The sequence below is a fragment of the Abramis brama genome (genome assembly GCF_963993115.1).
Source record: "Abramis brama genome assembly, chromosome: 12".
In the NCBI taxonomy this organism is placed as follows: Eukaryota; Metazoa; Chordata; class Actinopteri; order Cypriniformes; family Leuciscidae; genus Abramis; species Abramis brama.
The window spans coordinates 14,116,728-14,132,065 of NC_139974.1; the positions used below are offsets into that span (position 1 = coordinate 14,116,728).

At 40.0% G+C, this 15,338-nt stretch overlaps 1 protein-coding gene and 1 long non-coding RNA gene across 4 annotated transcripts in view; both read left to right on the top strand.

Annotated features, from left to right (window-relative positions):
• Nucleotides 1-15,338, top strand: part of LOC311094136 — a 683,555-nt gene that overhangs the window by 104,931 nt on the left and 563,286 nt on the right. The gene's annotated exons all lie outside the window — the stretch shown is intronic.
• Nucleotides 1-15,338, top strand: part of znf516 (zinc finger protein 516) — a 46,302-nt gene that overhangs the window by 27,481 nt on the left and 3,483 nt on the right. For 2 of the 3 annotated variants that reach the window (XM_084130660.1, XM_084130659.1), the window contains exons 2-5: nucleotides 4,897-6,839; nucleotides 9,640-10,875; nucleotides 13,287-13,391; nucleotides 15,266-15,329. In XM_084130660.1, coding sequence (XP_083986786.1) covers nucleotides 5,123-6,839; nucleotides 9,640-10,875; nucleotides 13,287-13,391; nucleotides 15,266-15,329 — 3,122 coding nt within the window. In that variant the 5' untranslated portion in view covers nucleotides 4,897-5,122. The remainder of the gene's footprint in view (nucleotides 1-4,896; nucleotides 6,840-9,639; nucleotides 10,876-13,286; nucleotides 13,392-15,265; nucleotides 15,330-15,338) is intronic. The other variant, XM_084130658.1, reaches the window with a different exon arrangement.

Genomic DNA, 15,338 nt, shown 5'->3' on the forward strand with positions numbered 1-15,338 from the left:
GCAACACAATTGCTATACATTTTGTCCAAACTTAATTTGATTGTGTTCAATCTGCTTAAATATAGGTAAAATTTAAGTTTACTTAATCCATTTGTGTTGGATTACATGAATGATTTGTGTTGCATTACCAGAAACTGGGCGGTGCTTGTTAGTTCCCAGCATGCTTTGCATATGGCTGAATTAAGAGAGAATAAATGTTGAAATTAAGTGTTATTTTATGTGTTTTTGAGAAAATTAGAAAAAGGGAAGACTTGATAGTGTGTAATTGTGTTTAATGTTCAATTACATTCAAATTATTAGAACCATTTAAATTACAGAGGGTTACCATTGTGGAGAAGAGTGGAGCATTTGGTTAGGTTGTGGACTGATTGAGTAAACACTAACAGTAAATGCTTTGGCTGAAAGAGTTTGTAAACTTAGCATTTAAGATTGGTTTATGCACTGAAAAGATTTATCAATTTATATTTAGTATAAATTATTTTGTTGATTGAACATGAATAGTATGTGATCGTTTGTGTTGTTTGAACATGAATAGTCTGTGTTGTTTAAACGTGAATAATCTGTGTTGATGGAACACAATTATGTTAGTGGCTACCAAAGCAAACAATTTGAGTGCAACCAATGTCCACTATTCAATTGAGTAAATCCAATGAATTATTTTTTTCAGTGTACATTTGAAAATATGTTCAGATAGAAAACTGTACTTTTTTACTGTATTTTTGATCAAATGGCTTGGTGAGCATGAAACATAAAAATAAATAAAAATCAACCCCAAACTTTTGAATAGTAGTCTATTTTTTAGCGCAATTTTCCAACGGACAAAATTGCGATTGTTAACTCATGATTTCTGTTCTGTCTGTGCGCACCAATCTTGCACTTCTATCTCCTCCTCAACCAGACCACCTAGAGACTTCGGGTTTTCGGCATTATGTTAAGGAAGGTCTAATCTCGGGAACGCACACAAAACAAAAAACAAAAAAACAAACAAAAAAAAAACATAAAAAGATTTACTATCTCTTAGTATTGTGATCCCATGACGTCAGAAAATTGCGCTAAAACACTCACTGAGTTTTTATTACTTGTTTACTTTTCACCCCTGCTAATTTTTCAGTGGATTAGAAACATAAATGTTTTAGGAATCATTACACAACAGCAATAGTGACAAAAAAGACCAACAAATTTGTCAAATCTGTGGAAAGTGACTTTAATTCAGGTCTATTCTCACACAAAACTTTTGTATGGAAGACTTGCAAAATAGTGCGTGACCATTTTAGGGTATTATCTGTCCTATCTGGAGCTTGACTATCCCCTGATCATAATAAATTGTCATTGTGTAGTGATTCTTTAAACGTACTTGTTTGAACTCTATGCTGAAAATAAGGGCATACAGCACTGAAACGGCGATACGTGAGAGTGACTAAATAATGCCTTCCTTTAAGATGAGTAAATCGATTCAACTATGTTGAAGATGCCTACATTATACAGTGTATGTAACCACAGATGTGTATTACAAATGACAGCTACTGTAAGAGTTGAGGCAGGGGTAACAGCCAATAGACAAGTCAAAAAAGGTTCCTCAAGAATCTGAAATGAATGGTGGCTGTATCCTAACAGTGGAAATCAATAGAATCATAAACACTCAATCATAACCACTGTCAGCAACTATAGGGGAAACGTATTTTTGAAGAACTCGAGTTGTAAATCTTGTTTTATGCCTACTGTATGTAACGTGGTCAGGCAACAGTTAAGCAGTGTTCATTGTGTCTTCATTTCAGAAACACTGCAGAACAAAGGAGCCCTTCACCCTGTGCAAGCTGTATCACTAAGCTTTACATTTCAGCTGAATAGAAACGTTTGTGCTCTTTCTAGGTTCAGTTTTTATCATATGACCACATCTGTACTCGCATTCCTCATTACACAGACTTTAACTTTGCTGGACTTGACATTTCGTGTAGCATGTCCAACCAAGCCCGTTTCTTCTTGGCTCCTCTCGTTCCTTGGTTTCAAACCTGGGGGAATTACTTTTGTTGTAGACACCAGAATATTTTCCGCAATTTAACATGACAACGTTTGCCTCAGCACCTGCTATCCTGCTCGCAAGTGCAAACACGCACCAGGGCCCCCTTTTTATTGCAGCTGTAATCAGCAGTTGATGGTACCAGGCAGGATCTACTTCGAAATGGGACCGGGAGGGACTTCCCTTTGTCTTCCCCAACCAGACATGCTTCAGACAGGCCTCTAGCGTAGGATGGACCCCTTCATCCAACAATGGCCATGTTGGACTCCCCACCGCTCAGAGGAGGTATAGACATGAGCTATTGTGACAGTTCTGGTGCGAGTGGCACAATGAGATTGTAGTTTAGGGGGTTGAGAACTACCAAATTGTTAGTAAGATAGGAAGCCCAAGGAGTTTCGCAAAAATGCTGGATAAAAAGTGTGCTTCTTCAGTGATAACTGTGATTTGTTCTTTAAATCATTTGGAATAAAAACAAAATTCCATTTGCACATTGAGTGGAAATCAAAAACTTAATTTAAGATTTGTTTTGTTTCATTATGCTTGTTTTAGGACAGATTATGCATTAAAAAATCTCATTGGTTACTGTAGTCTTAAGGAAAAACAAATGTTTAATCTGCTGTCCGTCACATCACAATAAGAACAAAAGACAATTGAGCTCTTTTATCTTCTCTTGTCATTATTGATGCATGTTAGTGGTTTGGTACTGTAACCGTCTCTGTGAATTTGGACAAAATGCACAATTTGGTTTAGGATTTGAGTGCACACATGCACACGGACACACACACAGCGCTCAATTTGAAAAATGCACTGATCCTGCATTGATGGAGCTACAAGATGAGATGAACTGTCTGGGGATAAGTAGGTCAGCAGAGCTGAGGTAAGCCCTCTGAGAACAGCCATGTTTCAATAATAACCCCACTGCTGACGTGTGTATATGTATGTGTGTGTTTGTGTAGTGTGTGTCCTTACACATCTCCCAAACCTCTTGGTATCATAGCTACGGTGATTTAATGCTCAGCTCATTGGTTTGCCAAACAGCAAAACACTATTCATTACCAGCTCAGCATGTTCAGTTCCATTATTATGCGGTTAAGCACCTCATCCATTCCATTGTCATAATGGCTACACTGTTTACTCACTACCTAACATACAAAATCAAATAATCAAAGAAAATAAACTAGATAAGTAGGCAAATATTGGATATAAGTCAAGATAGGCTAAATGGATGATGGGACCTCTAGGAAAACTTCCAATTTCCTAAACGTCTCTTCTTTAAATTTCTTACCTGGCATTTTATAGCCCAGCAAGTTAACTTACCGTAAAAGATGAACTGTGTAGAGATGTGTGTTTTTAGTGCGTTAGAATGTGTGTGTTTGTGCGAGGGGGATGCTGGGCCAGCGGTGAAATGTAGTTGGTATATAATGGATTATTGATTGTTGAGAGAGAGGACCAGCCCTCAGGGTTCATCCCAACTGGCCCCTCTCTTGCCCAACACTGAATAGTCTCTTTACGCCTGAGCACACACACACACACACACACACACACACACACACACACACACACAATGAATTTAGGTCTGTGAGCAGACAACCACTGTTCATACTGACTATGAGAGGAGACTAACTGAGACTGTTGCCCTTCAGTCGAAGACTCACACAAACACACACAGACAGACACAATTATGGGGAGACAGGGGCAAGTTGTCACACAAACCTTAAAGTCTTGACTAAAAAAGAAAGAACTATTGAACATTTCCACAGTTATTGCCCAGGAAAAAAGAGAAAAAAGAGTTAATTGAATATACATTGACCTTGATACTGGGGCATGTTGTCACATTTACAGTATATGGGTTCACAATGAGAACCTGCCATTGAACAGCCTATTATATGAATTATAGGAACTAATTGAAAACAGTAACAATTAATCATTTTGAAAATAAACAATTATACAACAAAAAAATAACAAACCATTGTTTTGTCTGTAGATATTATTAATATAAATAAATCATAATCATAAATTGGTAACATTTAAATTCAAAATACTGTATATTGTAAGAGCATTTCCACACATTTGTGTAATTGGACTTTATATTACTGAGATATTAGTTACAGTCCCCCAGACCCAGCCTCCACTGTAGTGTAGTATATATTAATTTATTTTTAACCAAAAAGTGAACAAACTAGATTAACGGAAATGCCAGGTTGGGTATTACAATAAACATGCAATAAGAATGCAAAAAAAAAAAAAAAAGGTTTGCTATGTTTAGATTTGATAGAAAACAAAACAGAATGGCAGGAAATCCTGATTCTGGACTGGGGTGTGTATGCTTGTTGGAATATGTTGCAGTGTATTTACTGTATCTGTGTTCATTTTCTTGTTGGAATAATCAGAGAGCCTGTTGTATAAGTTAGTGTGTTTATGCAATACTTAAAGATGTGCCGTTCCCTCTGACGCCTAAATGAGGACATCAGCAGTCTTTCTCTCTCTTTTGTCCCTCTCCCACTCACTTTTAAATGGTGCAGAGCATAAAACCCAATGTACTATGTCCTCTGTTTTTTTTAGCTATGCAGTATGGATCCTGCCTTAAACGAATTTAACTGAACAAAAAACTGTCAGATGACTATATAAAAGGGCTCTGTTAGCTGGGGGTCTCAAACACTGGGTCTAAGTTCTGAATCTCTACAGTTTTAAGAGCACTTGATTCATATTAAGAATCATTAAGACAGTAATTTTACAAAACAAATATGCATAGTGTACTGTATGTCATAGTAACTGCTTGTTCATTGCCATGGACTAATGGATTAATGAATAACCTTTATTTACTCATTTGCAAGTCATGTTCTCAAATCTGCTTCTGTTGTGTTTCCATTTTCTCTCAGGTGACCAGAATGAAGCAAACCCTCAGCTGTTAAGATGATTCATTGGAGAAAAAACTCCAGACATATTCCAGACAAAAGCAACACTGTCAACACAGAATTACCAACAATGACACGTCTGACAAAGAGAACTTTTACCCAGACTGAATGACTACAGGCGAGACAGACTCAATAGGATCTAATAAATAGGACAACAGATAGCAGCATAGTGGAATATTCAAGCCTTGAGATGGAGGTGGAACGGCCGGAAGTCGCAGAGGAAGAGACCTTCTCCAAGGGTGGACAGGACAACCCGGATGGCAAGAAGAGCCGGGGTCACACTTGCGAACTCTGTGGAAGAAGTTTTCCTTTCCTCAGTTCCTTGTCCCAGCACATGAGAAAGCACACTGGGGAGAAACCATACAAGTGTCCTCACTGTGATCACCGCTCAGCCCAGAAGGGTAGCTTAAAGGCCCACATTCGCAGTCATAAACTGGAAGGCCTCAGCCAGAGCACTGGCGGCGAGGAGGAAGATGTAAATGAGGAAGGGGAAAAAGAAGGAGGGGTGCCAGAAGATCAAGGTGGTTGCTCCAGTCCGACTGAGAGTACCTCAGCCTGCAACAAGGTTGTGAGCGGTGAAGAGGCAACCAAAACGAGGAAGAAAGGTGGGAAGAAGGAAAGAACCTCCGGTGAGAATGGCAAACAGTCAATGCAGTGCTCTCAGTGCAGGAAAAGACTGTCAAGTCAGGCAGAGCTTGAGCAGCATATGCAGGAGCTTCACAAGGTCTTCCAATGTGAACTGTGCCCTTATGAGACCTTGCAGGAGGACCAACTGCAGGATCACATTGAGAAGGTACATCCGATTGAGGAGGAATCTATCACCAAAGAAGTCTCTACCAGCGAGGAAGCTGACGGTGTACTTGGTAAAGGCGAGTTCCCATGTGAACAATGTGACCAGGTGTTCACCCAAGCCTGGTTTCTGAAAGCTCACATGAAGAAGCATCAAAACAGTCTGGATCATGGGTGCCGGATCTGTGGACGGCGTTTTCGTGAGCCCTGGTTCCTACGTAGCCACATGAAGACGCACAACACCAAGGTAAAACCAAAGAATGAGTCTTACCTTCCAGCTACTGTCAACGAGGTGGCGCAGGATGAGTCCAACTTGGTGAATGAAGTGTGTGCGTATGAACTCTGTGCCAAGTGTGGTAACTTCTTCCATGACCGCCAGAGCCTGCAACTGCACGAGCAGGTCCACAGAAATATTGAGCAGCCTCCTAACAATACCGTCTGCAGTGAAAAGGACTTCACATCTGCCACCAAGACAAGCTTCTTGGAATGCCTAAACTTAAAACCAGCAGGAAAGGAAGAGAACCCCAATGAAGGAACTCTAGGGAAAAGAATCCCAGAGCTCGATCCAGTAAGTAGCTACCAGGCCTGGCAACTGGTCACCAGAGGCAAACTGGTGGAGGTATCTGAGAAGAGCCTGGGTTGGGAAGAGAGGTTAGCCGAAGCAGATGTAGCATATGATAGGGAAAAGGGCGAGTATGTCTTGACCAGACAGGACAAGCGAAAGAAATCACTCGATGCCACTGTGAGTATCCCAACTAAGAAACGGAAAGGGGCTGGAACCCAAGGCTCCAACACAGATCAGCACAGCAATGGAGAAACAAACAGCCAGGTCCTGACAGGTGAGCGAAGCCCTGAGAATCTGAGTGACTCAGAGTACCGGCCTACTTCTCGTCCTAGCCGTAAGAATTCCCAGAAAACCTCAGAGTGCTTGGAGTGCGGGAAGGGCTTCCGCACACAGCAACAGATGGTGATCCACATGCTCATCAGACATGGTGGCTTGGGTGAAACCATTGGTGGAAATGGACTGTTCCGTAAAGCAGCTTCCAGCCCATCTAAAGCAGGAGAATCAGCAGGACACTTCAGGGATCAAAGACGGGCAGGGTTATTTGGGGACACAGGTAAGGGCATCTTCCTTATTTTGAGATTTAATGCCAGTTCAAAATTTAAGTGTAATCTTAGAAATGTGTTTTTAGTTTGAACATTTGTTATAACTTCAAGCATCACTTGATATCATAACCTCCGTTCTGCCTACCTGTTTGTAATAATGCCCAATGCAATGCTGTGCAGATGCTTAAATTGTGTTTGCTTTTATATTGAATTGCTGATGTTTACATTCACCATAAGGAATTCAATTCCATCATTTGAATCTGTTCATGGGTTACCTATTTACAGTATGTGTATTGTACACCATGGGTCCTCAGTATTGCTACTATAAATCCACTTTATTGTAGAAATGTCCTTTTCTATCCCTGTTCAACACCTTTTTAAGTTAACCTAAAGACCTTGATTAGTTGTTTCAGGTGTGTTCAGTTCATTTACAGTTGGAATGAAGTTTACTCATGTTGAATTATGAAGTGTGACAGTGCTCCAAACAATGTGTAAACTTCACAACAGGTAACTGGTACCTGATCAGAAATTACACTGGGACGATTAAGTAAAGGATTACAGTAACATTTATGAAGCAGGTTTATCTGCTGTAGTCACCTTAGAAATTACAGTCAAGAGCTTTTATAGTTATTGATCCTACTCTTGTGGATCCACCTTCCTACAATGTTGTAATCAAACACACTTAAACCAGTGAATCAACCAACAAACAACTGAAAGGAATTTTAGACCAGGTACCAAAGGCAGATCTAGAGGAATAGGATAAGAGAATGGCTGGTTTAACAGATCCTGTATGATATACTGCTTCTGAAGGAGGACAGAGACACCTTGTGGACAAATACTGCTGCACATTTTAACGTGTTCAGTTGTATTGTGTTGTTTGTGCATAGTTTAAATCTTCAATACATAATTGATTTCAAATAGAGAGCATGTTCTTAGCTTTCAATTTAAGAATTAACATATTTTAAGCTTTGTGCACAAAATTCCCATCAAGTATAAAACTATTGTGATTTCCATATGTAGTACCCATAGTTTGTTTTACTCTTCTGCATCAAAGCTATAATAAATAAATAAAACTACATTTGTTGTAAAGGACCTCAAGACAGTTATTTACTCAAGACAGTTAGTTATTGACTATAATCAAAGGATTGGGGAAATTCAAAATAAATAAATAATACATTTTAGTCTCACTTGTGTATCACTTGTTGATACCCTTTAAATCTGTCTTCAGACTAAGTGAGATCTGAACCATAGCATAGTTTGGTTATCAAGGTGCAAAACCAGGCTCTGAATTGCTCAATCTTTTGCTTGTAGCTGGTGGTGTCCAGCCCTCTTTGCATGATGCTATTTCTGGACTTCCTGTCTCAGGAAGACAAGCTCTAAAGATTTGTCTTTTTTCCACTTTCCCCATCTTAATGCAGACCTTCAGTTAAAACACAACACTAAAATCACTGAAAAATACTTCATATGGCAGGTATTTCAACGAAGCCAATAAGCCCCATAGAGCACTGAATCTGTCCTGATGATCGATAAGTCTTGTCAAATTTAGTGAAATCATTGGGTGTTGAATTAATCGTCTATAAAGGAACAGATTATAGATCTGAGAGATTGGCCCCGTGTTACCACAAGGTTGAGAAAAATAAATTGCCTTAAACAAAAGATGCCCTCTTAACACAGATGGAATGTTCCAGAACATAGGTTTCATTGTGTAAGAGTTAAAACAGATGTCCAATCACTGCTGATATTTTAATGAAGGTGTGAAGACTATAGAATGCTCTTCCACACAATTGATCTCCTCTAAAAGATTCATTATCATAACACATTATTCTTAGAATATGATAGTTCCTCTTGTAGCTTTTGTAAGGCAGAAAGAATTTAGGGAAGCAGTTAAGGCCATTACGTTTGTGTAAGGTTTATCTCAGCGGACCCCCTCTCCGAATTGGCTCAAAAGTAACCTCAGAGAGAGTGGATTGAAGGCTGCACAGCAGCTAGTGTAAGCCACCAAATGGAATCCAGATGGCTTGAGAGAGAGAGAGAGAGAGAGAGCGAGAGAGAGAGAGAGAGAGAGAGAGAGAGAGCGCTACTGGGAGATTGCAGACATGTTAAATGTAAACAAACATCTTGCTGACAGATGAGAAGAGGTAGTCCCAGGCAAAGTTCCCAGGCCCAGTAGTCTGTTGCTCCATTGTACTAATGTTAAACAAACTGTGTGCGATTGTGCTACCACCATTAAGGTTTTTTTGATCTTGTGTAACTATGTAGATTATTATTTATATGTTATGCAATGCCATAACCATACTCATTAGAGAGTTTTTCAATGTCACACATTAAATATTATGTTTTATTAGACATTTTAGAAAAATGTCTTATTATTATCAATGTTGAAAAGTTGTGCTGCTTAATACTTTTGTGGAAACCGTTATTTTTTTTGAGAATTTATTTGATTTTTGAAAGTATTTTCTAGCATCATAAATGTCTTTACTGTCTCTTCTGATCAATTTAATGCATCTTTCCTTGATGAAGAAAAGTTCAATTCTTTTTTAAAAATGTAAACATTGTATGTGTGTGTGTGTGTGTGTGTGTGTGTGTGTGTGTAATATATATAAACACTATCTAAAACTTCTGTACAGGATTAGTACATTGTACTGTAAATTTACATGGTTATGTGGCGCCATCTTGTGGTGATTCTCTAAAATAGTTTTTACTGTCAGTATCTAAAATCAGTGTTATTGTGATTGCTAGCTTTTATAATTTCAGAGACATTTTTACTATTGTTATATAGTTACAAATCCCTGTATGTTGTTTTCTTGACAGATAAAAAGCCATACACCTGTGAGCACTGTGACTTTTGCACCTCGGAGCCCTCGGCCATCGCTGCCCACGTCCAAACACATCATTTGGCGATCAGGGACTGGGGCCAGAGGAGTGATGCCTTAACCAGCTCACTCAGCCAAAGCCAAACTCACCAAACGAGCCACACAGGCTTCCCAAGACTGAGAAATGCCCTGCTGCAGCAGCCCTACTGGCCCTACACCACCTCAACTCACCTGGAGAGGGCAGCACTAAGCGACGCCGCTTCAAAGACGGAGGATGAAAAGAGCAAGGGGTTGAAAGAAAGTAGCTCCACTGATAAAGTGGATGCTAATCTGCTTAATCTCTCCATTGAAGTGGATAACGAAAAAGAAGGGGTTTCTTCTACATTTTTGAACAGTTTGGTCAGACACCAGTGTCCTTATTGCTCTTATGCAACACTGTATCCAGAAGTTCTCTGGATCCACCAACGAATTGCACACAAAGTTGACAGCACTACGTTGGTGCCTAAGTGGGCCCCAAGGAACGGCCTCAAGGGGCCAAAATCGCTTCTCGATTTCAAGAGACGCACCGGGCCACCTCCGTTTCTGGAGGGTAAGGACTGCCCGTCTCTGCCACAGATGAGAGCTTCCCGAACAAGTCCACCTGATTGCAGCCCTGGAGGGACAAAGAAATCAAAACCTCAGACAAGTAGCATAGAGTCCAGCTCTTCGCAAAGCAAGAGCTGGCACGCGGCCACAGCACCAGGGGCACCATCTCACTCGTCCAAACATAAGACCAGCAAGTCCAGGACGAGTGAGTTGGCAGGCAGTAAACACAAAGCAGACGTCCATCAAAATAGCTCATCGCGGCTCACGGCAAGTCCTCAGAAGACTGGAACCCCAAAGACAGGAAGCAGAGTGATGGAGAGAAGTCTGCTACCTCAAGAAGGACTTCATTTTATGCTCTCTAGCAAACATAACCTCTCGGATCAGAGGAGCTCCAAAGCCCATGCTCCTCAGACCCCCGGCAGGTCGGATTCTCAAGCTCAGGATACACCGTCCGTGGCTGGGTATGACCCCTGGAGCAGACTTGGCTCGAGCGGCCCATCCTCTCACTCCCAGTCCAAGAGACAGTCAAAGGCTGATGGTCCAGAAGCTGTGACGGACATCATGAGTTTCTTGAAGAACTGCAGTCCTCATGATTTAGCTGCCCTCTACCACCACTGGGGCTTCAGCAACGCCATTGCAGAGCAAGCAGGTAAGAGGCTGTTAATGGGTGTTTGAAAGTACACCACTATCATAGGATGCAGTTTTAACTGTTTTTTTTTTTTATTCCAATAAGCTAATATTTATTGTACAGTGGCCCCAAACAGTATTTGGACCCTCAAAAGAGTTTACAAAAATGTACTACCACTACTTCTACTACTACTAATAATAATGTTTTTTTAAACATGCAATTTGGTCTGATTTTATGATCTAATGTAATGACACATCAGTGCAACGATGATACATTGAGCATGTGTATAGGGATTTGTGTGTACTGGACCTATTTCTATTCTTCTGAAACTTGATTACTAAACGTGTATCAAGGAATCTTATCAATTAGCTTTGCAATGGGATAGTGCACACTGGACTTCCATATTCTCCTGTATCGTGTGTGATTATGACTCTTAAATCATCAAACATGGCAAGATGTGCATTCATTAAGCCAAATCCTACATTTACATACCTCAGTCAAGAACCGAAAACCTTCAAATGTAACTACAGTTGTGGATGCACAATCATTTACAGAAATTGTTGAAGCTAAAAACTATTCACCTTAAAAAAATATTAATTTGCAAGTAAAATATAAAGCAGTTGTCTACTATTTGTAATATTATCCATCGACAAAGCTTTTCATATCAGATGTTTGCTATTTAGAAGGCCTAGATCTAGAGATATAATATATTGGAATGGGTTTTAAAGTTTTTTATTATTATTATTTATTGGTATCTGTCAATATTGGATATTTATTCATGCATACTCATTTCCCAAATTTGCATTTTAATTACCTTTGCCATCATCTGATGCTCACCTAATGTTAATCTTTAATAACACTAATGATTTAATAACACTTTTATTGGATTCTTTTTGCAAATTAAAATCCATTTTTTCATATCGTGCATTATAATGATTCACCTGTAGCATTAAAAACAATTGATTTTTAGTTTGAAGTGTTTTGTTTTTTAAGTTATTCAGACAAGTGTCAGAATTATTCCAATAACACTAACTTCACAGGACCATTGTAACATTGAAAAACAGGTAAAGATTGACATGCTGAAAAATGGTTGTCAGGTCACAGTACCTGAATTATTCAGCAAAGGCACATTAACTACATTTACTCCTGAGCTGAAATGACAAATGAGAACGGTGAGGGCTAAAATGGCACGCATCACCCCACATGCCGTTGTGCCAGCATGCGCATACGCAAAGGTTAATGGAACTATTGAGTAATCTCTTCATCATCGTGTAACCTACGAAAGTGTGTAAAAACATTTCAGACAGCTATCGCTGAGAGGCATTCCGAGCCTTAAACATCACGCTCGTAACAGCACGCCGGGCGCTTTCTGAGGGGTTACAGCGCCTCAACGCCACAAATATGCAAAGTAGCCAACTCAACGAGTGAATGTACGAAAGAGCAAGAGGAGTCAAATTAAGCCACCAGCTGCTTTGAAAAATATTTTCAAATGCTTTTTTTTTTTTTTTCATTCCACTTCATTTAAGGACATTTTGCCAGGCGGTGGTCCAGTTGGCCGGCTTCAGTGAGTGTAGTTCTGCGGAAAGACAGAGAAAATTTCTGTCAACTGTCTGGCCTGATATCATCAGCGCTCTCTTTAGCCCTTTGAGTCACATACAATAAAGTGACCTTTCCAATATTAGACTATCCTTTTGTTTGTGCCGGCCGCTGCTTTTCCTGTTGCGTCGCTCCTGTATGGTAATAACTCACAGACTCATGTTTACTAAACGTAGCCTTGCTTACCACTGCCACCAACACTCTAAGTCACGGCTCAGCACTACGACAAAGCTTGGCCCGAGGGGTCGGAGCAGGTAGGACCACCAGTGCCAGGTGACGGACAGGAGCCAAAGGGACAGCATTTCAGCTCACGCTCTTAAAGCGCCCTGAGGGGAAACGAATGCCGGTTGCTTCAGGTTCCACATCCGTTCCTGTTACTTCAGCGAGTCCTTCACCGACGCGCACGTGTCCGAGCGATTCCCCTCGCACGGACGAGGGCTGACATAGCTAGAGCGACGGGCAGGAAAAGAGCAGTGAGAGCGAGAGGGAAGGAGACAAGGAGAGAGGGAGGAAGGGGAAAGCAGCACACCTGACATGTGACATGGTAGCGCAGATGGGGGCTCATCACAGGGCAAGGCTTTTAATTCACTGTAATTTATGCGGTCACATGGGCCTGTGTTCATGTCAGGCTGTCAGAGATGCTCTCGTGATGCGGCATGACAGCTCCCCATCCAAGCCCTGAAGGTAGCCTCCCATAATGACACATAAAACATACTAATGATGCTCTCTCTCTCTCTATCTCTCCATCTCCTAACCTCTCTATCTGTTCTGTGTAAGTTCGGCTACATGTTTTTCCTATTAATTTCCATTTCTCTGTTTGTGTTTGTGAACTATAGGGTTGGCGAGGTCAGGGTCTCAGCAGGGGGAGTACGTGTGTCCGGTGTGCAGGAAGAGCTTCAACCAGCCCAGCCATTACCGCACACACATGAGATCACACACAGGTGAGATACACACACTAAAAACAAACGTTGGGAAGCAACTAACTGAAACTGCTAACTTAACTACATTTTTTTTTATTAGCGTCTCCAGTCACAAAATACCTTTTCCTATTAGAAATGCTGTTTTTGTGTCACAGTTGTATCATTATAAATGTAATAATAAATATATAAAAAATTATAAAATACTTTTTTGTAGTGTAGTGCTGCTTTTAATGTTACATTATATATTCTTTATCATTGTAAATATAATTATAAATATTTTTAATATTATAAGATACTTTATGGAATAAGTAAAAACAATATCAGTGTTTTATTATTTTAATCACTTTAAATTTTGTCCTTATGTATGAAATATATATAAAATGTGAAAATTTATAAATACACCAAAGTTAAGTTGGATAAGCTGCTAAATGATTCCATATTATATTAGCATAAAAATGTCATATATATTTAAATGTGCATGTATGCGTTCATGTGCAAAGTGTGTGTGTATGTATAACGAGCGTTTTCTCTCTGTCCTTGAACGAGAGTCTTTCTTTCTTTCCGCCGCAAACATATTTGCGTGTGACTCTGACCTGTGAAAATTGTATACATTATTAATCAGATGTCACTTATGGAGCTGTAATTGTGCATGCTAATAAGCTGAACAGTCACCAGTCCAGTATGATGTGTGTCAAATGCTCACTGAGAAAATGTGACAGTTTGCCCTTGTCTTCTCATCAAACCACACACACACACACACACACACCTACTCAATCTGGGGTCTTTTTCATTTCATCACAGATAAGATTATATCCATCATCCTTGTTCAACAACAAACTTTCATACGCCATAATAAATTTATAATGAGGTTGTGCGCCATTGAATGTTTACATAAACAACTAGGGGCTTGTTAGGTTTACGTTCTACAAACTGAAATCACCTTTGCTATTTAGTATTTAGTACATTTACCTCCAGTTTACTAGGGGAAAAGCGCTATTGCACATCATTAGCATGCACTGTAGCAGCTTTTTAATAATATAAAGAGATCACATTCCATTCTTAATAGTCCAAATGAATAGGGTTCCCTGCGCTCTTTTAAACAGGGGTGCACTTAGCTGCTCGGATCATGAGAGGACCGATTTAAAAAAAAAAAAATTGTTTTGAAGACTGTGTGAAGGTTGTGCATACTATCCAGACTGATCCCCAGTGACAGAGGCCAAATGCTACATTTTACGAAGCGCTCTCTCTCTCTCTATGCACATAGACTTACAATCTACGTCATCAGTGATTGCTCTCTTCAGTGTGAGCTTCCAAATGAAGCGGGGCAGGGGCCCCCGGCCTCCATTAGCATGCACACTAACTCTGTGTGTCACTTTAAATTGGTAGTTTCAGTTCACTGTCTGCCGCGGCCACGCTAACTGGTGATACTAATTCAAGGCCTTTATGGCTAATGCTTGATGAGAGGGTGGATTCTTGGTTTGCACCTTAGTGCTTTTAAAATGGATTCCTGCTTTGAGGATGCTCAATACTTGCTTAAAATTTGACAAAGAAAAGCAGGAACATCATTAAAGTCAACGTGACACTTTGACGTGCCAGTAAAACGGGGTATTCAGTGAGAAAAAAATATTTTTTTATTTTTTCAGCCCAAATGATTGGGCCTTGAAAAGTGGTTTATATATTTCAGAAGGAAGACTATTTTAGCAAGGCTATTCATCCAAGCAGGAACATGTGATTAGAACATAAATCGATTTTGATTTTGTATTGACTTAGAAGCTTAATTTTTACAAGAACGATGTTTACACCCTGCTGGGTGACAATAAAAGGGAACAAGTTCCAATTTTTGCAACGTTTACATTTGATTTCCTCTTTTTAACCCGGCCACCTTGCTCCCACAGTGATGTTTGAGTCCAATGGACTCATGGGAACTGGAGTCCATCCTCTACAGAAGCCCCCAAACAAGTATGTTCC